Source organism: Entelurus aequoreus, linkage group LG13 (assembly GCF_033978785.1).
Source record: "Entelurus aequoreus isolate RoL-2023_Sb linkage group LG13, RoL_Eaeq_v1.1, whole genome shotgun sequence".
Taxonomy (NCBI): domain Eukaryota; kingdom Metazoa; phylum Chordata; class Actinopteri; order Syngnathiformes; family Syngnathidae; genus Entelurus; species Entelurus aequoreus.
In genome coordinates this window covers 61967565-61994064 of record NC_084743.1, presented here as the reverse complement: position 1 = coordinate 61994064, position 26500 = coordinate 61967565, and the positions used below count along the sequence as shown (strand labels likewise).

At 39.8% G+C, this 26500-nt stretch overlaps 1 protein-coding gene across 3 annotated transcripts in view; it reads left to right on the top strand.

The window, feature by feature from the left end:
• The window catches only part of LOC133663943 (elastin-like), a 216348-nt gene that overhangs the window by 167839 nt on the left and 22009 nt on the right, over window positions 1-26500 (top strand). For 2 of the 3 annotated variants that reach the window (XM_062068683.1, XM_062068681.1), the window contains 2 exons: window positions 26357-26422; window positions 26498-26500. The exon at window positions 26498-26500 is cut by the window's right edge and continues 72 nt beyond it. In XM_062068683.1, coding sequence (XP_061924667.1) covers window positions 26357-26422; window positions 26498-26500 — 69 coding nt within the window. The remainder of the gene's footprint in view (window positions 1-26356; window positions 26423-26497) is intronic. The other variant, XM_062068684.1, reaches the window with a different exon arrangement.

Here is a 26500-nt window from a genome sequence, read left to right as displayed (position 1 = left end):
AATACGGCCGGGTTAACTTATAAAGTGCAATTTTAAATTTCCCGCTAAACTTCCGGTTGGAAACGTCTATGTATGATGCATATGCGCGTGACGTCACGACGGCAACGGAAGTAGTCGTACCCAATGTGTCACCATACAAACTGCTCTGTTTTCATCGCAAAATTCCACAGTATTCTGGACATCTGTGTTGGTGAATCTTTTGCAATTTGTTTAATGAACAATGGAGATTGCAAAGAAGAAAGTTGTAGGTGGGATCAGTGTATTAGCGGCTGGCTGTAGCAACACAACAAGGAGTACTTAGTTGGATAGCAGACGCCTAGCCGATGCTAGCCGCCAACCGCACGGATGATCGGGTGAAGTCCTTCGTCGTGCCGTCGATCGCTGGAACGCAGGTGAGCACGGGTGTTGATGAGCAGATGAGGGCTGGCTGGCGTAGGTGGAGCCCTAATGTTTTTATCATAGCTCTGTGAGGTCCGGTTGCTAAGTTGCTAAGTTAGCTTCAGCGTCGTTAGCAACAGCATTGTTAAGCTTTGCCAGGCTGAGAATTATTAACCGTGTATTTACATGTCCATGGTTTAATAGTATTGTTGATCTTCTGTCTATCCTTCCAGTCAGGGATTTATTTATTTTGTTTCTATCTGCATTTGAGCCAGATGCTATCACGTTAGCTCAGTAGCTAAAGAGCTTCGCTGATGTATTGTCGTGGAGATAAAAGTCACTGTGAATGTCCATTTCGCATTCTCGACTCTCATTTTCAAGAGGATATAGTATCCGAGGTGGTTTAAAATACAAATCCGTGATCCACAATAGAAAAAGGAGAGTGTGTGGAATCCAATGAGACCTTGTACCTAAGTTACGGTCAGAGCGAAAAAAGATACACCCTGCACTGCCTCTCTAGTTCTTCACTCTAACGTTCCTCATCCACGAACCTTTCATCCTCGCTCAAATTAACAGGGTAATCGTCGCTTTCTCGGTCCGAATCTCTCTCGCTCCATTGTAAACAACGGGGAATTGTGAGGAATATTACCTCCTGTGACGTCACGCTACTTCCGGTATAGGCAAGGCTTTTTTTTTTATCAGCGACCAAAAGTTGCGAACTTTATCGTCGTCGTTCTATACTAAATCCTTTCAGCAAAAATATGGCAGTATCGCGAAATGATCAAGTATCACACATAGAATGGATCTGCTATCCCCGTTTAAATAAAACAATTTCATTTCAGTAGGCCTTTAATCATTGCTATTTTGCTATTACTACTAACATCTGGGGAGGTGCTTAGATGAATTTGTTTTGTCTGGAAAATCCAGTGTCCAGCTTTAATGCTGCCCACCCTTGCTAAACTCCCATTCCACATTGTCCTGCCGGTAAATAATGCACACATTGCAGTCTGTTTGTCATTATTGGAAACATTTCCTAAAAGGTTTTCTCCGGTGATGTAACCAGATCTTCTTAGCATCTCCATAATCCTCCGAAATATTCCCAGAAAGTGCGGTAATTGAAAAAGCAATGAGAGAAAAAGACGTGGCTTTTATTAGTTTTTGTTGGTGTCTAATCAGTTATGCATGCTGCACGTCTCAATCCAACAATATCCCCATGTGGAACCGAGCGTCTTGCCACAGTTATTCGGTTTTGAACGCTCTCCGGGTGACTTAATGAGCCATCCCTTGGCAAAGTCAGACAAATCTTCTCCGCTTTTGTTTTCCATTAAGTCTGGGGGTATGAAGCGCTGTCCTTGTGCGTCTGGCAACTTCTACTCAAATTAAGGAAACCGAAACAAATATTTACAGTAAACAGGAATTAGACAAAACTCAAAACACATCCAGGAAATGTTGGCATACTTTTTTATTAACACTGATGTAGAGGAAACATGCACTTTTTAAAAAATATCTCTGTTCCTGTTCCTCAAGCGTTCTATTATATACCTTAATGCAGTGTTTTTCAACCACTGTGCCGTGAGATACAGTCTGGTGTGCCGTGGGAGATTATCTAACTTCACATATTTGGGTTAAAAATATTTTTTGCAAACCACTAATTATAGTCTGCAAATGATGTGTTGTTGTCAGAGGTGGGTAGAGTAGCCAGAAATTGTACTCAAGTAAGAGTACTGTTACTTTAGAGATGTATTACTCAAGTAAAAGTAAGGAGTAGTCACCCAAATATTTACTTGAGTAAAAGTAAAAAGTATGTTGTGAAAAAACTACTCAAGTACTGAGTAACTGATGAGTAACCTGTTCGTTTAATGATGACGGCAACAAATAATGCACAACAACATAAAAATAGCAATGAGCAAATTCAGAGCCAGGAATATCTCTTAAGCAACTAAAACATTAATATATATTAAATAATAATACATTAACATAAAAAAAATTAACGCATATTGAGCCACAATAATTTAACAGCACCATAGGCTCAGTAGGCAGAGATTACAAAGGAAAATAACAAGTTAGCCTTTACGCAAACCATAAACTGATAGGTGTGGACTGCACCTGGGAACACACTGATTGGTGTTTCTATGCATGCGTGTGTGTGTGTGTGTGTGTGTGTGTGTGTGTGTGTGTGCGACTGTGCGTGTGTGCGTGTGTGTGTGTGTGTGTGTGTCTATGAGGCTGCAGTGCGTTAATAAATGTCCCCACACGATGTACATTTGACAGTGATTCATAGCAGGGAAGCTAACATCAGCCTACGGTGACAGCCAAAATAGCTACTAAGGTTACTTACCACGATGTGCTTCCTCAAATTTGACGTTGAGTTCATGTAAGCTTAAGCTTGTTAATCATGTGACCGCCTGGCTCTGTTTGATTGGTGAAACGGAGTCAAACGTCACCAGTGACTGCATTTGATTGGTGAAACGGAGGCATGCCATAGATCCTACTTTGAAGGTCTGTCTGACAAACCAAAACAAACAAAGCATGCATTAACAGATCGATAAAAATCAGTAGCGAGTAACGAGCTGAATGTAGATAAATGGAACGGAGTAAAAGTAGCGTTTCTTCTCTATAAATATACTCAAATAAAAGTAAAAGTATGTTGCTTTAAAACTACTCTTAGAAGTACAATTTATCCCAAAAAGTTACTCAAGTAGATGTGACGGAGTAAATGTAGCGCGTTACTACCCACCTCTGGTTGTTGTTGAGTGTCGGTGCTGTCTAGAGCTCGGCAGAGTAACCGTGTAATACTCTTCCATATCAGTAGGTGGCAGCCGGTAGCTAATTGCTCTGTAGATGTCGGGAACAGCGGGAGGCAGTGTGCAGGTAAAAAGGTGTCTACGCTTAAACCAAAAATTTAAAAAAAGGTGAGTGCCCTTAAGAAAAGGCATTGAAGCTTAGGGAAGGCTATGCAGAACGAAGCTAAAACGGAACTGGCTACAAAGTAAACAAAAACAGAATGCTGGACGACAGCAAAGACTTACTGTGGAGCAAAGACGGCGTCCACAATGTACATCCGAACATGACATGACAATCAACAATGACCCCACAAAGAAGGATAAAAACAACTGAAATATTCTTGATTGCTAAAACAAAGTAGATGCGGGAAATATCGCTCAAAGGAAGACATGAAACTGCTACAGGAAAATACAAAATATTAAGTGTAATGTCAATTAATGGTAAATACTACACTGATTAGATCTGTTTTTTAATTTCACAACACATTTTTTTGGTGTTTATTGTTGGCAAACTCTGGAAATAGGACCTGAATACTTTTTGCTCTTGTTTAGTTAATTTGTACCGTTGACGTTATTATACTTTCTATACAAAATAAGGACATTTTAATATTAAATGATATTGTTACATCGCCATCCAGTGTTTTTTTTCCGATTACAGTTCAGATCAAAACTAATAATTTGACACTGAGAATTTTAAGTATGAACACTGGTATGGCCAATAACAACTTGGGATGGGTTGTATTTGATCATGTGACTTTTGAACATAAGTGGTGGGCCACCAAACCAACATGGCTACTGTGCAGCAAACGGAGTGTAATCCACCCGAGTGCGCAAGGGGCCTAGATCTTACCACTAAAAGCAAATACGAGCAAAAAAAAGCAAACTATGCAATAAAATGTATCCATATACGTTTAAAAAAAAAAGATTTGTCGAGGGATCTCAAGAATTATCCGTCGGCCGCGTTCCCAGACGTGTCGAACTATCTGGTGGTCCAGACATTCCACACGACATAGCAGAGGAAAACTTGGAAAAGCATGTATATATGATGAACACAAAATAATATTACTAAAGCAAGCATACACACACATACATACATTCATTCAACCATGCAAAACCCAACAGTAGTCTACCCCACATGAGGCATTAGAGATAGGTGGTTAATAGGTAAGTTTTCCGTTTCTTTTTGAAGTTGGAGAATGAATACAGCATCTTGAGGCTCTCATCAAGCCGGTTCCAAATCTTTAATCCCCTGCATACAACACTTTGAGCGGTACAAGCCAGTAGAAGATGTTTACCTGATATCAGATCTAAGTTACGAGTGTTGTGGGCATGCTGGGGATGATAGATAGGAACCAAGCTACAGAGCCTAAGATTCAGCCTGTGGATGACTTGATAGGTTAGACAAGCATTGTGATAAACATTGAACTATGTCAGTCTTAAGAGATGATAATTATGGAATAGATGTCGAGTGGGGGCATTAAACTTGGACCACGACAGGGACCGTATGATTTTCTTTTGCATGGATTCTAATTTGTGAAGGTGGGTAGGGAAGGTGTTACACCAGATGACATTACAGTAGTTTAGATGTGGTTCAAAGAGAGTTTTATATAGAGTAAGTAGAGCATAAAGAGGAAGATAATGACGAAGGTGAAAGAACCTCCTCCTGTCTAGGCCTGCTGTGTGTGGGTGGTTGGGTGTGTGTGGTACACAGAACATCAATTTCCACACTTCCAGTGGACCCTTTACATCTTATATGTAATAGAAATGTGTAGGGGGGTGTGTGGTCATTAAATATGTATTCTGATATATTCTTCACAGAAAATGAGCCAAAGTCAGTGAGTCTCAGTTTGAAAAAATAATTAATTGTATCATTTTTCTTTTAATAAAAAATGAAAACGGGTCCCACAGACCCGAACACCACGTCCCTAATTGCGATCCATTTTAGAATGTAGTTCTCTTCCGCCGTAGATCAAATAGGATTAACTCTAGCCCCTACCGTGACCCTGAACTGAATAAGTGGAATGAAAGGTTTGTTTATGAATGATTGGAGAGTCTGCACGTACAGATGCAATGTGGGATGACGGTTTTATTCCCAAAACATCAACACAGCCACTGGGAAAGCTCCCAATGCTTCTCGTGTCCTCTTTACCCCTGGTCTCTCGGAATGTATCGGGGGCTGAGGCTATTTCAACCTTCTGCAGGTTTGCAAGGTGTCCCTGGTGGTCGAGCCCCCCCGGGGTCAGTTTGCTTGTGCAAGACCTTTTTTGTGCCATGATTTATCTCAGATTGTTTCCCTTTGTATTGTATTCCCCGTGATTGCGGCAGTGACATGCAACAGATGGCTGTGCTGTGTTCGCAACCTTTCTAATGAGTGAGGATCTTGGAAAGGCTTTTGGGAGCCGGTGCATCTAACGTCAACGTTTCAACGCGCACGTTGTTACGCGACCTGTCCAACGCTGGTCTCCTGTCTCAACCCTGACTTGTCAGAAAAGTATTCGGCGCAATGGCAGTCAGATGCACATGTGGACCATCTGGGAGGGGAAACACACTTGGCCCGACTGTACATACCTTGCCTCCAGGCTTAGCATTTTGACATGAGTTCTAACCCGATTCATAGTTTGTTCAATTAATCTTGCTCAAATATGTGATGTTTCTCCACGTTCTTTCTGTGTTCCATAATCTAATGCTTGCAACGTGTTTCTGCCCCGTCCGAATGCCTTTGTCGAACACTCTGCGAGTTTGTGTGCCAAGCTCAAATGGTTGATGAGCACCGAGTTGGAGATACCGCTCAGACATGTTCGGGGGCTCGGAGTTGGCAGAGCAGCCCGGGACATTCCTTCAAAGTGGATAAAGAGTAGCAGAGCCGTCTCAGTTCTAACAAAAACCAGGAAAGGTCAAAAACTCTGTGGTGTGGTTGAAAGGCTACGGTCTGCTTTGATACGTAAACAATGACATCACAGACTGGATAATGGTTTGAGGCATGGTTTACAAATTAGTACCGTTTCTAATCCAAAAGGGAAGAACAAACTGTCACCACAGCTGGAGCGACACTGGGAGACAAAGTTATTGTTGTCTGGAGAAAAATATACCCCCGTTGTCTCATTGGTACGAACACTACATGTACAGTCGTGGTCAAAAGTTTACATACACTTGTAAAGAACAAAATGTAATGGTTTACTTGAGTTTCCAATCATTTCTACAACTCTTGTCTTTTTGTGATAGAGTGATTGGAGCACATACTTGTTGGTCACAAAAAACATTCATGAAGTTTGGTTCTTTTAGGAATTTATTATGGGTCTACTGAAAATGTGAGCAAATCTGCTGGGTCAAAAGTATACATACAGCAATGTTAATATTTGGTTACATGTCCCTTGGCAAGTTTCACTGCCACCCACAAGCTTCTGGCAAGCTTCTGGTTGAATTTTTGACCACTCCTCTTGACACAATTGGTGCAGTTCAGCTAAATGTGTTGGTTTTCTGACATGGACTTGTTTTTTCAGTCAGGACTTTTGGAAGGCCATTCTAAAACCTTAATTCTAGCCTGTTTTAGCCATTCATTTACCATTTTTGACTTGTGTTTGGGGTCATTGTCCTGTTGGAACACCCAACTGTGCCCAAGACCCAACCTGCGGGCTGATGATTTTAGGTTGTCCTGAAGAATTTGGAGGTGCCGTATTTCCTTGAATAGCCGCCGGGGCGCTAATTAATTTAAAACCTCTTCTCACTACTGCGCTTACCAAAAGCATGCGGGATAGGCAAGCATGCGCTAATTATTTTAAAACCTCTTCTCACTCCGGCGCTTACCTTATCATGAAAAGCACATTTAATAAAAAAAAACCTTATAATGGTCTTACCTTTACTTGTAAATGAGTCCATGCGCAGCTCCTTCTGACCAAAAGAATCGATAACTTGTTTATAGAAGTCTTCCTTATCTTTCTTCAGTTTTAAAAGTCTCTCTGTCTCGATGGAGATATTCCTTTAATTATTACCTCCTGCTTTGATTGAAAGTTCAGTTTAGAAAACTGTTTTATTTTAGATATGTAATCCTCCTTGTTAAAAGTGCAAGCAAACGATCGCTTCCTTGTTGCTGCTTGTTGTCTTCTTCTGCAGCACCAGTCTTCTGCAGTACCGGTAGTCGCAAGAAGGATCACTAGCGCCCTCTACCACCAGGAGGCGGGAGTCATTTAATGACTCATATTTGACACACGCAGCTACGGTATATTAATAAAACATACGGTAGCTGCTTACTGTTCTTTTTAGCATATTCAATAGCTTGGACCTTAAATCCTACTGAATAGCTCTGTATCTTCTTCCCTTTATGCGATTTTAAATTATTGAAATTAGCCTCCTCCATTTTGGAAAATGATGCCTTGAAAGGTGAAGTGTCACTCCTGACGTGACGAGTTTGACCCGGCGGTGAAACGAGGCATACCGTTTTTTCAAAATAAAGCCCTTTGAAAGATGCAACTCCAACGACAAAAAGTCAGCTCTCCACCACTACAAACTAACATTATTAATAATAAGAATTGCAATTACCGGTATATAATAACACAATATTGATATTTTTCTTCCCTTTATGCGATTTCAAATTACTGAAATCAGCTTCCTCCATTTTGAAAATGATGACAGGGGAAGTGTCACTCGTGACGTGCCGAGTTTGACCCGGCGGAAATTCTAGACATATGCTAATTACTTTGCGAAACTAGTTTGACCCGGCGGAAGTGCCAAGCATGCGCTAATTATTTAGCGAAACGAATTTGACCCGGCTGTAATTCTAGGCAGGCGAATACTATATTCCCGGCGGCAACTCAAGGAAATACGGTAATCCTCCTTTTTCATTGTCCCATTTACTCTCTGTAAAGCACCGGTTCCATTGGCAGCAAAACAGGCCCAGAGCATAATACTACCACCACCATGCTTGACGGTAGGCATGGTGTTCCTGGGATTAAAGGCCTTACCTTTTCTCCTACAAACATATTGCTGGGTATTGTGGCCAAAAAGCTACATTTTTGTTTGATAGCACCTTCTGGGGGAAAGTTCTGTGGTCAAACTTCATGAATGTTTATTGTGACCAACAAGTATGTGCTCCAATCACTCTATCACAAAAAAAATAAGAGTTGTAGAAATTATTGGAAACTCAAGACAGCCATTACATTATGTTCTTTACAAGTGTATGTAAACTTTTAACCACGACTGTAAACAGGAAGTATGGCAACATTTTTGGTAAATTCAAGTGTTTCCGGGCTGCGGCTAAGTCAAACTGTTGTAGTAAGAGTCTGTTCCAGTTTGTTTTTTTGGAGAGTTGCATCACTTTGCACATTGAGCAGTGTTATAGTCGAGCTCTGGCATGGAAAGCTCCACACAGAACACTTACCTGTGGAAGTGCTGCAGACAGTCAGACTAACAAGTCCACACAAAAAGCCGGAGGTAATTAAGGCAGAGCACAGCGGCGAGGCTTTCAGCTGCTGACTTTTACTGTTCATATGGGGCAATTTTAAAGCGTTGCGCAATGCCTGAAATAGTTCACCTTTTGTGTGTTTGGGATAATACCGAAGTTGGGTGTGGATTCTCACCATACGCACTATATGGACTGAAATACTGGGAGGCCTACAGTCACCAGCTCACCGACTGGAAGTGACGATTTAGGCCTGGGGTGTCAAACTCATTTTAGATCGGGGGGGCCACATGGAGAAAAATCTACTCTCAAATGGGCCGGACTGGTAAAATCCCGGCACGATAACTTATAAATAAAGACAACTTCAGATTAGTGTCTTTGTTTAAAAATAGAACAAGCACATTCTAAAATTGTACAAATCATAATGTTGTTGTTTTTTTACACTTACATGTTGCGGTTAATAGAATTCTCTCTTTATTTGTTGTTATCCTCTTAAGGCCCAAGCTGTTTGTTTACATGCTTTTTTTTTTATTTCTCTCGATGTTGGACCTGGGAGAGTGCTTGCTGGACCACGATTGTCTTTTAGTTCACAGGTGTCAAACGCAAGGCCCGAGGGCCAGATCTGGCCCGCCACATCATTTTGAATGGCCCGCGAAGTACTTTATCTTTCTTTCTTTTTCTATTTTGACCGAAAACAAGACATGTACTGCATGCGGTTATACATCTTTTAAACTTTATCCATCTAATGTTGCAACAGATATTATGTTATCATACATACGAAACATTTTGGGGGTAAAAACATACATAAATATCTACTTAGCCTTATGATTTCAAAGCAAGTTATCCATCAAAATGTACACTGTAAACATGACAATATATATATATTTTTTTAAAACAGCTCGGTCTTCAGAATCCTATTGTAAGAAAAAAATTGTGGTACCATTTTTACATTTACGGTAATACACTGTGAAAACCATATTTTTTTATGCAAAAAAACAAACAAAAAACTGGCAGCTCAATCACCAGAATTTTACAGTAAAATTGTGTGTGACCCTTTTACTGTAAATTTTATGGTAAAATTCTGCCATTTTTTGTTTTTAACACAAAATCCACTTTTTTTCTTTTCTTGCAGTGTAGGTAAAATATACATTCAAATGCATAGGTAATCGTGTGACAATATCATGTGGCTAATCCTTATACATGTATGTTTATTTTATTAATGACATCGAAATGAAAACAATAACAAGATTTCGGGGCTGTAAATCTAATTTTGAAACGACTGTTATCAGTTATAGAGGTATTCGAAAAGAACATGATTTGTTAATGTTTTTTTGACATATCAGGGCCATTTAATGATGACTTGACATGAAATTATTACCATATGGCTCCTTTAAGCCCCATATGCATCAATCATGTAGTTTAGGAATCAGTGTATTGGATATACAGTCGTCTAATTGGTTCAAGGCCAAAGTATAGACACATTTTCGCAAATAAGTACAAACATTTTCAAAGTTGAAGCATAAAAAAACCCGTTAATGACCTTTTGACATATGTATTACTGCTTGCCAGTACTGGGAGAATCCAAGTGCGATTGCTTTTCCCCATACCGGTCAACCTTCCCAAATAATATGTGAAATCTCGTTCTTTATCTTTATTTTCCGGCGTCTTCCCAGTACCGTTTTTTCTCCCCCGATTTTGCTCTTCACATTACTCTCTGCATGTTACGTGTGTGCATGTCACGTGATTCAATCAAATCAACACCCCGAGACAGAAGGGCAGACATGAAGACAACGGAAAAGACATATATCTGCCAAAAATCCTAACTCTGTATAAATATCTTGACATATAGGAGACTTATTATCTTGTTTTATCTAAAGAGCGGGCAGTTGCTCACACAGCCTCATGCTTTCTGTAACAAGAGAGCTTGAAAAATGTCTCAACTACAAGCACCATGAAGGAGCCCAGAATAGCTTTTATTTTATTTTTCCCTCCCGCAATATTACATGTTTCTTCACTGAGAAGCTTTATATCAAACCTGCTAACTGTTGATGTGTGACATAGTGGATAGTGTAGTAGTTAGTGACCGCCTCTTGTGATGTGAGAGACATTTATTCAAGTCCTGTTTAAGGAATTCATTATTTACTATTTTTGCATTGACTTCACAGCAATTTGTGACGAAAATCCCTTATTTGTGCACATTTTCTCGGGAAATATGTCCAAATGTTGCCAGGTATTTTATGTTCTGCCAAAAGTGGGTCAACCCGACATGTCGCAGGAACGATACCCGCAGACTGTAGCCGGGTTATCAGGACTGCGTGTCCCTCGTGTTTTCCCTCTTGTCATTTCACATCGTGCCAAAGGCTCTCCAATGTCATGTGAAGCTGCGTTGTTTGTCCAAGATGAATTGCATCAACAGAGTTAGTGTGTACTTAGCATTGAGCTGACAGCTGATAGCAGTCCTTTTAGCATTGCGTTCCATGAAGTCCTGGCGCGTTGGTCCTGTTGTCTTTTGATATCACTAATGTCCGGTTCAAACACTGATGGCATCTATTAAACAAGGCAAGAAGCAAGGAATTAAACAGAGACAGAATTAAATTTGGCTCAATTGAGGAGAGACGTCTGGACTGTACTCTTGCACAGTCTCACCACGCTCTGACGAAAGATTGTACGCCTCCGTCACGCCAAATTTCTTCCCTCTACAAAAACCTTCCCTCCCCCATTTACTTCCGTGGTCATGTTTCCTCTTACGTCATTGACAGCGATCGATAGCACTTCGGCTTTGACTGCCCGTCGCTGGAAGGATACTTCGTCTTTGACAGCATCTGGAATCTGAAGAAATTGATTATTGTTTTTTTTTTGTACAGGCGTGAAACAGGACAGTCGCGTGCAGGTTAAGGACCCCCGGCAACTTTGTGATTTTATTGGACGCAGCCCCGGAAGTAAATGGGGGAGGGAAGGTTTTTGTAGAGGGAAGAAATTTGGCGTGACACCTCCTCTTTTATTTGGACTTTCCCTGATTACATGGCAACTGCTGTTTTCTAAGGGAGGGGGGGTCGTAAACAGCCATCGCCTTTGGTTACGGAACAGTTAAAAGAAACGGTCGTAAAACAGTTCAAAGAAAAGGTCGCCTGGAGGGGAGTCTGGTCCTGCTTCCTCTCCGCTTTGTAGTTCTTAAGTCAAGACAAAATATTTCTGTGGATTACAATAGAAGAAAGAAACCGAACACCTTCATGTTGCTTCCCATCCTACGCAGTGGAGTTTTGCAAGCCTTCTTCTTGGTAGGATCAAAGACAGCTTTTGTCTTCTCGCCGGGAACTCACTGAAACACAAAGTTTGGTGTTAACTTAAATTCAATTGTTCTGACAACTAACGTCAAAGACTCATAAATGTGGAGATATGTTATTCGTGAGGCAAGGGTTATAAATTAAGTGCATGGAAAGCTTTACTCTCCGTTCAACAATGATAGTACCTGTAAACAATGAACGTGTCACCAGGACACAGGAAGTTTCTGTTAACTTGGAAACGGAAGTCCCTCTTGGTGACTGTTTATCAATCGTCAAATCATCATAGAATTAAGACAAATACACTACTGTAATACACTCATATAAGACTTAATTTAGTCTATAAATATGTTTATGTAAATGGATATCCTTTGTTGTGTTTCATTGTTTGTGTATTAGGTCACTCAGTTGACAGCTGACTTCTGTAAGGGCATCGTGGGTTTACTTACCCCTCTTACTGACTGTGTGAATGGTTTTTGATTGATTGATTGAAACTTGTATTAGTAGATTGCACAGTACAGTACATATTCCGTACAATTGACCACTCAATGGTAACACCCGAATAAGTTTCAACTTGTTTAAGTCGGGGTCCACGTAAATCAATTCGTGGTACAAATATATACTATCATCATAATAGAGTCATCACACAAGTTAATCATCAGAGTATATACATTGAATTATTTACAATCCGGGGTGTGGGATGAGGAGGGTTTGGTTGATATCAGCACTTCAGTCATCAACAATTGCATCATCAGAGAAATGGACATTGAAACAGTGTAGGTCTGACTTGGTTGTTTGTCTTTAAGTGATTCATAGGTGACCAGTCCAAAGTATCACTAGTCTTTGGCCTGAAGCTAGCAATACTGCGCTCTATCTCCTCTCAACCCTAAACCGTATAAGTTAAAAAATGGTCAAGCGGACTGCTTGTCCAAGAGCTCATGTTGTCTCCTAGGCTGGTCATTTATGTGAGATGGATGACAGTGGATGTACAGTGTACAGAACCTTAGGTTCAAAGTTGTCGGTTGTTACAACTGATGTGAGCATGTGGGAAAATCGTGTGTCCAGATGACCATTTTGGCACTCTGCCTTTTGCGGCCGGTCGCAATGCCTTTGAGCAATCGGACCGCAACTCCCCAGAGAAAAATGTCAAGCTGATACTGTGACATAAAAAGTTTGTTTTTTTAAAAAAGCTGATTTGTGCTTGTTGTGGTTTTCTTTCCGCAAGGGACTTAACCCTCCGAATCACTCAAGAACAACTGGCAACTCTCTCTGTACATGCCTGTCGTGTCCATTTGAAAACAAAAGTGGTATTTGCAGTGGTTTTCAAAGTGTGAGATGGGCCTCCTCCATTTGTTGCCGACTGTAAGGTGCCCGAGCCAACTGGTCGACGCCACACGTGTCTGACGTCCATCTTTAAATATCCTCCCTCTGTACGTGTGGGTCCTAGGGTGGTTCAATGTCCAACGATGATTCAACTACAAGGTTGATAGCCGGATCAAATCAAATCAAAGTTTCTTAATCGTCGATGTTTTCATACATGCAAGACATACGGCAGAAACGAGGTATCACTTTTCTCTCATGCTGCTCTCCAAGCTCGAGGAAATAGTTTCCATGCGCACCACCAAACCATTACCGTGATTTCCGGACAAGAGAGCACACCTAAAAGCCGCACCTACTGAATTTCCAACGTGACCTGTTCGTCAATTTCATTGGTCTGATGTGACGGGGCTAAATGTATTGGCGGCATGTTAAAGGGAAACTTCGGTTTTTTTCAACCTGGGCCCTGTTTTCATAATTTTTTCTGTATATGTGAGTGCTGGATAAAACATTTTTTGAGGTCGCGCCAGTATTGAGCAGGGCGGGCAGCCTCCAGCCCAGCTAACGCTCGTACACAGGGCAACTGGCTCTCGTCAAAATTCGGCCTATAAACATGCATTTTTTTCACACTGACAGGCTCAGATAGTTACAATGAGTGTCCGACAACATACTAGAAAGGAGAAATTAACGTATGTCTCTACCTTTAGCTGGAGATCGCTGTTTGTTGTGAGCTGTGTCCAAATCTCACCACGCTACAAATCTCGTTCCGAAATCTCGCGATAACTCGCGACAAAACACCGGTGGAAAAACAGTTACCTGACTGAGGTGAAGAGAGATGACTGAAGTGATTTTCTGTTGGATTACCGAAGACTGTTATTTTAGTTTTATAGTGGAGGCAGAAAATCACTTCAGTCATCTCTCTTCACCTCAGTCAGGTAACTGTTTTTCCACCGGTGTTTTGTCGCGAGTTATCGCGAGATTTCGGAACGAGATTTGTAGCGTGGTGAGATTTGGACACAGCTCACAACAAACAGCGATCTCCAGCTAAAGGTAGAGACATACGTTAATTTCTCCTTTCTAGTATGTTGTCGGACACTCATTGTAACTATCTGAGCCTGTCAGTGTGAAAAAAATGCATGTTTATAGGCCGAATTTTGACGAGAGCCAGTTGCCCTGTGTACGAGCGTTAGCTGGGCTGGAGGCTGCCTGCCCTGCTCAATACTGGCGCGACCTCAAAAAATGTTTTATCCAGCACTCACATATACAGAAAAAATTATGAAAACAGGGCCCAGGTTGAAAAAAACCGAAGTTTCCCTTTAAGCTTGTGAACACAGAAATCCACAAATTAGCCACAGCATTCTTTAAAGGCCTACTGAAAGCCACTACTACCGACCACGCAGTCTGATAGTTTATATATCAATGATGAAATCTTAACATTGCAACACATGCCAATACGGCCGGGTTAACTTATAAAGTGACATTTTAAAATTCCCGGGAAATATCCGGCTGAAACATCGCGGTATGATGACGTATGCGCGTGACGAAGTCCGAGTAACGGAAGTTATGGTACCCCGTAGAATCCTATACAAAAAGCTCTGTTTTCATTTCATAATTCCACAGTATTCTGGACATCTTTTGCAATTTTTTTAATGAACAATGAAGGCTGCAAAGAAGACAGTTGTAGGTGGGATCAGTGTATTAGCAGCGGACTACAGCAACACAACCAGGAGGACTCACCTTGACTTCCTACATCTCCGGGCCGCCAAACGCATCGGGTGAAGTCCTTCGTCCTTCTGCCGATCGCTGGAACGCAGGTGAGCACGGGTGTTGATGAGCAAATGAGGGCTGGCTGGCGTAGGTGGAGAGCTAATGTTTTTAGCATAGCTCTGTGCAGTCCGGTTGCTAAGTTAGCTTCAATGGCGTCGTTAGCACAGCATTGTTAACCTTCGCCAGCCTGGAAAGCATTAACCGTGTATTTACATGTCCACGGTTTAATAGTATTGTTGATTTTCTATCTATACTTCCAGTCAGGGGTTTATTTCTTTTGTTTCTATATGCAGTTAAAGCAAGATGCTATCACGCTAGCTCGTAGCTAAAGCATTTCGCCGATGTATGTATGTAACGTTCGTCATCTACGAATCTTTCATCCTCGCTCAAATTAATGGGGTAATCATCACTTTCTCGGTCCGAATCTCTCTCGCTCTATTGTAAACAACGGGGAATTGTGAGGAATCCTAGCTCCTGTGACGTCACGCTACTTCCGGTACAGGCAAGGCTTTTTTTTATCAGCGAGCAAAAGTTGCGAACTTTATCGTCGATTTTCTCTACTAAATCCTTTCAGCAAAAATATGGCAATATCGCGAAATGATCAAGTATGACACATAGAATGGATCTGCTATTCCCGTTTAAATAAAAAAAAAATCATTTCAGTAGGCCTTTAAAGTACAGGATTTAAAGCATTAAGACAAAAGTTGCGGGTTAGGGTTGAGGTTAGCCACAAACCCCCAGCAAAACAACTCAAGTCCAGCTAGAGGAAAGCCCGTACCTGCCTCACAATAAAGTCCCCAAGACCAAGAAGTCCCCCAGTGACCAGCAGGAGCTCCATTTTGAGCCTTCAGTCTCCTCCAGCTCCTGTGGCCTCCCCGCTCAGACCACTGGGCTCCACATCTGTTGTTCTCCTTCAGGCAGAACACACACTTCTCTAGCTTCAGGTGGTCTTGGACCAGCTCCTGCTTGGATGTGTTCCGTAGGCTCTTGACATTTGATATGGTACATCTCGTAAGTTTCGGAAAGTCATGATGTGGAAACCCCCTTCAGGCTCCTCCATCGAATGGTCGACATCCCTAAAACCTATGAACTGAAATCAAAATGCATCTTCTCCTTTGTGCTTTTGCAGTTGACTGAACCGAAGCAACCAAGAACTACCCCAACATGGCCACTTAACAGTCTAGTGTAATTACATTGATGGAAGTCGTTCCTACCAGGGAACTTTAAAGAGAATTAGGTAACTCCAGAACCATTTGTACCTCACTCTCAAACCGGGAGACTTAAGGGATTCTGGAACCCCTTATTGATAGTGTCATGACTGCGTTGAAAAATTAAAGCAAAAAAGGCAATTGGAGGCTTGCTGCCACTGTGGACTGGCTCACACCATCAAGTAAAGGAGAGACAATATGCACATGGAGTGTGAACACATAATTAGTCCAGCATGTGCGCAGCTTTGCACAGTTCGGTGCCCATAACTGACAGCACGGTCAACCTGGAAGTCCCAGGAAAAGGGAGAAGGAAAGCGAGGCAAGCTTCAGTGTGTCCACTTGTCCCACCTAATGTGGAATTACTACAGCGCCTTGCATCACTCTGCGTCCATCCAGCTCGCCTTGCATCAACTCGCAAAAATGCAACGCATCCACCGACTTGGAAGAGAAACGGCGAGATAATTTGATACTGATAAAAAATCGTGTCATGACTGCGAAGCACGTAATGATGGACTTATTTTTCAGAGTGAAAATGTTTTTTGGGATCACAGCTGAAAGAACCAACGCAACCTGTCAGTCAAAGAAAAATGCCGACTCTTTAGGGAATTCGCCAGATCTTAGAAGATGAAGTTATTGAGAAGATTTGCAGCCTTGTGCTTTGCCAAAGCACGTCTCTGCACCTTTTTGGCGTGGTGATGTCATGGTTAGTGTGGCTCACACGCACGCACAACTCGACATGTGTCGTTCTTTTAACTTTTGCACTGCTTTCTGCGCAAGATGACGGATGGAAAGGGGCGCGAGTTCAAACGGTCTCTTGCCGCTTGCTCGCTAACAGAGGAAAACATCGAATAAATAAAAAAAAGAGGGAAACCAGTGTAAAATATCTCAGAGACAGCCGTCATTGGTTTTTGAATGAAAGCCCGAACAAGGCCCGGATGGAGTGGGGAACGCGGTGGGAAGAGAAGCTGTGAAACCATGATGCACTCACTCACTCACTCACTCACTCAAGTAGAATAAGCCGAGTGAAGGAGAGAGAAGCGCGAAGACAGTGTTTTGATTAATGGCTTATGTATCCCTGTGGTTCTTGAAGAGGATTGTCAGACCTCGCCCCGATGGAGAATGAGCAAGGCGTTTGAGGTGTGAGATTGAAACCAGATATCACTGTTCACACTGGCTCATATCCATCACTTAGACTGAGGACACGGCCGGTGACTGAGTGTGTGAGCTGCATTGTCTGGACAGCATCAGTACAACAATGGGGGGAAAACAAAGTAACCCATTGTACTTTTCAGACTGTACGGTCCCTCAGGATTTCGCAATGATCAATTCACGTAGAGTCAACCAATCCTTACGTACTATGCGCAACTTTATCGAATCCCTGCAATCTCCCTGATACCACAACATTTTCTACAATCACAACTCTCACAAATGTCTAACCAATCAATGCTCTGGCTTTTAGTCCACTGGTCAGCACACTTGACTCTCACGGGTACTTGACCAGGGTTCGAGTACCCGTGCGAACTGCGTTTAAAAAGGCACGGGTGCCGAACCAGCTGGGTTACAATGGTGACGTGACCCTGATGGGAGTCAGTGAGTCAGATGTGCGTTGGGTAGACTTAGTCAACCCAAATACAAGCCTACCACCGGGTGCTGACTGGTCAACACTAAACCGGATACGCACGGTGTTGGCCGATTCAACGGCAACATGCACCGCTGGGGTCTGCGCCCATCGGCAGCCTGCCCATGCGGAGCCGAGGAACAGACCGCCCACCACATCATCCACTAGTGCCCCACCTTTACCCCACCCAATCAATCAATCAATCAATCAATCAATCAATGTTTATTTATATAGCCCTAAATCACAAGTGTCTCAAAGGGCTGCACAAGCCACAACGACATCCTCGGTACAGAGCCCACATACGGGCAAGGAAAAACTCACCCCAGTGGGACGTCAATGTGAATGACTATGAGAAACCTTGGAGAGGACCGCATATGTGGGTACCTCCCCCCCCCTCTAGGGGAGACCGAAAGCAATGGATGTCGAGTGGGTCTGACATAATATTGTGAAAGTCCAGTCCACAGCGGATCCAACACATCAGCGAAAGTCCAGTCCATAGTGGGGCCAGCAGGAAACCATCCCGAGGGGAGACGGGTCAGCAGCGTAGAGATGTCCCCAACCGATGCACAGGCTAGCGGTCCACCCCGGGTCCCGACTCTGGACAACCAGCACTTCATCCGTGGCCACCGGACCTGTGCAACTCCCCCACCATAAGGGAGAGGGGAGCAGAGGAGAAAATAAAAGAAAAGAAACGGCAGATCAACTGGTCTAAAAAGGGAGTCTATTTAAAGGCTAGAGTATACAAATGAGTTTTAAGATGGGACTTAAATGCTTCTACTGAGGTAGCATCTCTAACTTTTACCGGGAGGGCATTCCATAGTATTGGAGCCCGAATAGAAAACGCTCTATAGCCCGCAGACTTTTTTTGGGCTCTGGGAATCACTAATAAGCCGGAGTTCTTTGAACGCAGATTTCTTACCGGGACATATGGTACAATACAATCGGCAAAATAGGCAGGAGCTAAACCGTGGACCAATGACCTGGACCTCGATAATCTGAACCCTTACAGTGGCTGAGCCACATTGCCTAGCTGTCTCATACGAAAGAAGACCTCACTCACTCACGGGGGCTGAACCCTGGTTGTTCGTATTGAGAGTCAAGTGTGCTGACCAGCAGCCAGCACTACTCTCGGAGTTGTCGTCAAGGGAGGTTTTACCAACCTACATCTGGCGCGGTCGCACTGTCTGACCCCCGTTACATGGGTCCCGAATTCTGTACTTTTATAGGCACCAGCCTAATTCCATCGGTACTACCGGGTATTAATTCACGTAAAGTGAAATGGTGACATATTTCGACGTCACGTCCGGTTGCAGACTAAACACCGGTTCACGTAAAGCAGCACTCAGGGCGGACTCAGCCAAGCTCCCTCTAAGTAATGTTGCCGTTTTCAACACAAACAAAGCAAGAATACTTGGTAAAAATGCTCGAATGTAAAGTAAGGCTTCACTCTTCCAAAATATGCAAATTTGATGCTAATTTACATTGAATCTGCCATAGACAGGCTACTATTAGCATATCCACATTTGGTAATGAAAACCACCACTAAGATAAGTGTTGCAATCAAACAGCTGGTGTGTAATCAACACAATACTTAGGGTATAAACGTAGGGCGCAACATAACCATGAGAAAAGTACAACTAGTTACCCTTAAGAGTATTACAGCTAAAACTGCATTGATATTCTGATTTTATGAAGGCTTTTAATGGGCGGAAACTCTGATGCATCGCAGTCCTTTATTGCTCACCTTCCCAGTTCTCTGGCGCCCCGTCCTCTCTCTGGTGTAGTATCGAGTTTCTGTCCCTTCCATCTCGCCTTGGATCATTGACCTTTCTGTTGAGTTGTTCTGTCCGTGGTCCAAAGACAGCGGGGTTACAGGTGGTCTCGTGTAGATACACAGAAATCCCTCAACTTGTCAGAAATGAAATACCGCAGGAAAGAACCTAGTGAGAAGTGATCATTTGATATCAGAGCAATCGTACAGATTTACCGTGTCTGGTTCTTTAAACAACAAACACAACTGGTGTAGACTTCCAAATGAATCTGCATATTATGTTTGTGTGAGTTGAGGTCCTGTTCTAAGACACGTCCAAGAAAAACATAGCTGTTTCTGCTGACAAGGTGGTGTAAATATGGTCTTGTAGAGAGCGTTTGTTCAAACCTCCCAAATGTAAACCAGATCAGTCAAACCATCAAATCGAGAATTCTGTCAAATGCGTCAACAGTGTCCTCTCTAACCCCTGAAGTTATCAACGGTGCATTGTTGTAGAATTCACTACGTGTATGATAACGAATCCTGAATAGTATCACTTATGTTAGTCATGGCTACAAGTGGGATTTCGTTATATCAAACATTCTACACTACAATATATAAAAAAGTTTGTACTATGATTTGTGCTGATATCGTTTCGGACAGTTTCAATATCGATACTCTGGGCACCGATATCGGCATCGTATGGGAAGTGAGCACATTCTAAACCAGGGGTGCGCACACTTTTTCTGCAGGCGAGCTACTTTTCAATTGATCAAGTCGCAGGGATCTACCTCATTCATATATATAATTTATATTTACTTATTTATGAAATATATGTTTTTGTTAACAAGTTAAAGGTTTTTAATGATAATGCAAGCATGTTTAACACATATAGTTAATATTGTTAATAAATTAAAGGTGTTTAATGATAATACAAGAATATTTAATACATATAGTTAATATTGTTAACAAGTTAAAGGTGTTTAAAGATAACGCAAGCATGTTTAACACATATAGTTAATATTGTTAATAAATTAAAGGTGTTTAATGATAATACAAGAATATTTAACACATATAGTTAATATTGGCAACAAGTTAAAGGTGTTTAAAGATAACGCAAGCATGTTTAACACATATAGTTAATATTGTTAACAAGTTAAATGTGTTTAAAGATAATACAAGCATGTTTAACACATATAGTTAATATTGTTAATAAATTAAAGGTGTTTAATGATAATACAAGAATGTTTAATACATATAGTTAATATTGGCAACAAGTTAAAGGTTTTTAAAGATAATGCAAGCATGTTTAACACATCTAGTTAATATTGTTAACAAGTTAAAGGTGTTTGATGATAATACAAGCATGTTTACCACATATAGCTAATATTGTTAACAAGTTAAAGGTGTTTAATTATAATACAAGAATGTTTAATACATATAGTTAATAATGTTAACAAATTAAAGGTGTTTAAAGATAATGCAAGCATGTTTAACACATATAGTTAATATTGTTTACAAGTTAAAGGTGTTTAAAGATAATACAAGCATGTTTAACACATATAGTTAATATTGTTAACAAGTTAAAGGTGTTTAAAGTTAATACAAGCATGTTTAACACATAGTTAATATTGTTAATAAATTAAAGGTGTTTAATGATAATACAAGAATGTTTAATACATATAGTTAATATTGTTAACAAGTTAAAGGTGTTTGATGATAATGCAAGCATGTTTAACACATATAGTTAATATTGTTAACAAGTTAAAGGTGTTTGATGATAATACAAGCATGTTTAACACATATAGTTAATATTGTTAACAAGTTAAAGGTGTTTAAAGATAATGCAAGCATGTTTAACACATATAGTTAATATTGTTAATAAATTAAAGGTGTTTCATGATAATACAAGAATATGTAATACATATAGTTAATATTGTTAACAAGTTAAAGGTGTTTAAAGATAATGTAAGCATGTTTAACACATATAGTTAATATTGTTAACAAGTTAAAGGTGTTTAAAGATAATGCAAGTATGTTTAACACATATAGTTAATATTGTTAAGTTAAAGGTGTTTAAACATAATACTAGCATGTTCAACACATATAGTTAATATTGTTAATAAGTTAAAGGTGTTTAAAGATAATGCAAGCATGTTTAACACATATAGTTAATATTTTTAACAAGTTAAAGGTGTTTAAAGATAATACAAGCATGTTTAACACATATAGTTAATATTGTTAACAAGTTAAAGGTTTTTAAAGATAATGCAAGCTTGTTTAACACATATAGTTAATATTGTTAACAAGTTAAAGGTGTTTAAAGTTAATACAAGCATGTTTAACACATAGTTAATATTGTTAACAAGTTAAAGGTGTTTAAAGATAATGCAAGCATGTTTAACACATATAGTTAATATTGTGAACAAGTTAAAGGTGTTTAAAGATAATACAAGCATGTTTAACACATATAGTTAATATTGTTAACAAGTTAAAGGTGTTTAAACATAATACAAGCATGTTTAACACATATAGTTAATATTGTTAATAAGTTAAAGGTGTTTAAAGATAATGCAAGTATGTTTAACACATATAGTTAATATTGTTAATAAGTTAAGTGTTTAATGATAATACAAGCATGTTTAACACATATAGTTAATATTGTTAACAAGTTAAAGGTGTTTAAAGATAATGCAAGCATGTTTAACACATATAGTTAATATTGTGAACAAGTTAAAGGTGTTTAAAGATAATACAAGCATGTTTAACACATATAGTTAATATTGTTAACAAGTTAAAGGTGTTTAAAGATAATGCAAGCATGTTTAACACATATAGTTAATATTGTTAATAAATTAAAGGTGTTTCATGATAATACAAGAATATGTAATACATATAGTTAATATTGTTAACAAGTTAAAGGTGTTTAAAGATAATGCGAGTATGTTTAACACATATAGTTAATATTGTTAAGTTAAAGGTGTTTAAACATAATACAAGCAGGTTTAACACATATAGTTAATATTGTTAATAAGTTAAAGGTGTTTAAAGATAATACAAGCATGTTTAACACATATAGTTAATATTGTTAACAAGTTAAAGGTTTTTAAAGATAATGCAAGCATGTTTAACACATATAGTTAATATTTATAACAAGTTAAAGGTGTTTGATGATAATACAAGCATGTTTAACACATATACTTAATATTGTTAACAAGTTAAAGGTGTTTAAAGATAATGCAAGTATGTTTAACACATATAGTTAATATTGTTAATAAGTTAAAGGTGTTTAAAGATAATGCAAGTATGTTTAACACATATAGTTCATATTGTTAATAAGTTAAGTGTTTAATGATAATACAAGCATGTTTAACACATATAGTTAATATTGTGAACAAGTTAAAGGTGTTTAAAGATAATACAAGCATGTTTAACACACATAGTTAATATTGTTAACAAGTTAAAGGTGTTTAAACATAATACAAGCATGTTTAACACATATAGTTAATATTGTTAATAAGTTAAAGGTGTTTAAAGATAATGCAAGTATGTTTAACACATATAGTTAATATTTTTAATAAGTTAAGTGTTTAATGATAATACAAGCATGTTTAACACATATAGTTAATATTGTTAATAAGTTAAAGGTGTTTAAAGATAATGCAAGCATGTTTAACACATATAGTTAGTATTTTTAACAAGTTAAAGGTGTTTAAAGATAATACAAGCATGTTTAACACATATAGTTAATATTGTGAACAAGTTAAAGGTGTTTAAAGATAATGCAAGCATGTTTAACACATATAGTTAATATTGTGAACAAGTTAAAGGTGTTTAAAGATAATGCAAGCATGTTTAACACATATAGATTCCTTTCTTTCATGAAGACAAGAATATAAGTTGGTGCATTTCCTGATTCTGATGACTTGCATTGATAGGAATCAGACAGTAGTGATGATAACGTCCGCATTTTCATATGGAGGAGAAAAAAAGTCCTCTTTTCTGTCCTACACCACATGAAAGTGGTTGGTTTTTGGCATCTCATTCGTCCAACTTCCGTACTCTTTGTATACACTTTACAAGAAATACATTGGCGGCAAACTCCGTAGCTTGCTAGCTTGTGCACGCCAGCTTTCTGAGACTCTTATTTTGTGAGCGCAGGCAGGATGAAGCGGCGCTTTTACTGTGCAACTGTGCAGTCGGTCTTTGGAGTTTTGACGACAGGTACGGCGCCAGAGTCTGTTGAAATAAAACGTGTTTCTCGCCTTCCTGTCGGTCATTTTTTCTTGATAATGAGCTGGCAGCAGCCAGCGTCATCTCAGAAGACCCTCGGGTCCCGTGAATGTCAATCAAGTGACGAAAGTGACGTCATAGTGAAGATTTATGATCGCTCATTTTTAGGACTATTTTTTTAATGCCTGGCTGGCGATCGACTGACACACTGACACTTTTGTGATTGACTGGTGACCGGTGGAGGGTGTACCCCACCTTTCACCAGTTGTAAACTGGGATAGGCCCCAGCTTACCATGTAAGACCAGACCAACCTGAGCCGTTGTTTCAGCTGTCAGAATGCTAACATTTCATGTCCACGTTTAAAACCTTGGGCGAAGGAGATTACTGAGGAACTTTTAGCTCAGCGCAGAGGCTCGCGTTGCATGCTCGGCGTGTTTGTCAAACCCTTGGCAAGATCCAGTGTGCACTTTTGCTCTCCGAACACATTCCTCATGGTCATCATCAGTATCATTACCTGCACTCCGAGCATTACTGGATGAACTCCCAGGTCTCATCCCCCTTGTTCCGCTCGCTTCCCATGCTCACTCGGAGTTCTTGTTCCCCTTCCAAAAACGGTCTTGTGTCCTGCGCAGCTATTTTGAAGATACGAGCATGTTTTCCTAAAACGGTGTTCTCCCAAAACGGCGCTTGCCAGTGATGGATACTCCTTCCGTGTCGTTCCCACGTCTGCACACATGTTGCTCTTCCTCAAAATAAAATGAGATCCAGCAACGATTTCAGTCGAATGTTGCCAGGAAGTGTTGAAAATACAATATAATATTTTTAATTTTCCTGAGGGAACTCTCCTGAAGGAATAAATAAAGTACTATCTATCTATCCTTGTCCTTCATCTGTTTGACTGTTTGGAATTGAATTGTATTACAGCTAGAGATGTCCCATAATGGCTTTTTTGCCGATATTGTCCAACAATTAATTACCGATACCGATATATACAGTCGTGGAATTAACACATTATTATGCCTAATTTTGTTGTGATGCCCCGCTGGATGCATTAAACAATGTAACAAGGTTTTCCAAAATAAAACAACTCAAGTTATGGAAAAAAAAATGCACTGCCATATTTATTATTGAAGTCACAAAGTGCATTATTTTTTTTTTAACATGCCTCAAAACAGCAGCTTGGAATTTGGGACATGCTCTCCCTGAGAGAGCATGAGGAGGTTGAGGTGGGCGGGGTTGGGGGGGCTAGCGGGGGGTGTATATTGTAGCGTCCCGGAAGAGTTAGTGCTGCAAGGGGTTCTGGGTATTTGTTCTGTTGTGTTTATGTTGTGTTACGGAATGTGTTTGTCATTCGAAAGGTGTTTGTCATTCTTGTTTGGTGTGGGTTCACAGTGTGGCGCATATTTGTAACAGTGTTAAAAGTTGTTTATATGGACACCCTCAGTGTGACCTGTATGGCCGTTGACCAAGTTTGCCTTGCATTCACATGTTTGTCATCCTACAGAAAATATATTGAAACAAAAAATATATTATTTTCTTCATCTTTGTCCATTTTCACACATCTGTTAAAGAGGTCCAGGGAGCCACTAGGGCGGCGCTAAAGAACCGTATGCGGCTCTAGAGCCGTGGGTTGCTGACCCCTGTTCAAGAATGATTATTATTAATGATGATGATGATGATAATAGTGAGATAACTAAAGAACAACATGACCAAAACCTACTTTATTTTAGAAATAATAGTATAAAAATAACCATTATGCTGATGTTATTAGTGATAATTGTTACATAACTAAAGAATAACATGGCCAAAATTTACTTGTGTACCATTGTATTTAAGAAATAAAAATATAATAATAATGATGTTGTTATAGATAAAGACTAACATGACCACAGCCGACTTGTTTGCTATTGTATCCTAATAATAATGGTTATATTATTGTTATTGTATTGTCTTATTTGTATTATTATACTAGTATCATTATATTATCATTATAATATAACTATAATAATAATACAATATTAATATTATATTATAATTAAAATAATATGATTATATTGTAATTATAATATAACTAAAATAATGATTATAATAATCATAATATATTAATATTTTAATAATATAATTTTTTTTTTTTTTTTTAAACTGTTATTTTTATCATCATCATTTCATCCATTTTGTACCACTTATCCCTGAACTCAGTGGCCTAGTGGTTAGAGTGTCCGCCCTGAGATCGGTAGGTCGTGAGTTCAAACCCCGGCCGAGTCATACCAAAGACTATAAAAAATGGGACCCATTACCTCCCTGCTTGGCACTCAGCATCAAGGGTTGGAATTGGGGGTTAAATCACCAAAAATGATTCCCGGGCGCGGCCACTGCTGCTGCTCACTGCTCCCCTCACCTCCCAGGGGGGGATCAAGAGATATGGGTCAAATGCAGAGAATAATTTCGCCACACCTAGTGTGTGTGTGACAATCATTGGTACTTTAACTTTAATAGTATTAATAATGATGATAGTTAAATAACTAAGAAATAACTTGCCATTCTTATTCGCTGAGTATCATGATTGTATATCTAAATGTATCTATTGTCGTTTTTGCGACTTATTTCCACTTTTTTCTTTCCCAGGTTATGGCAATCTTGGAGCTGGCGGTCTTGGAGCGGGTGGTTATGGGCCCGGAGTCCTAGGTGGCGGTGAGTACACAATAATTAGTGTCAGATTTATTTGAAATCAAACACACACATTAACGTTAGTGCTCTCTTTCCAAGCAG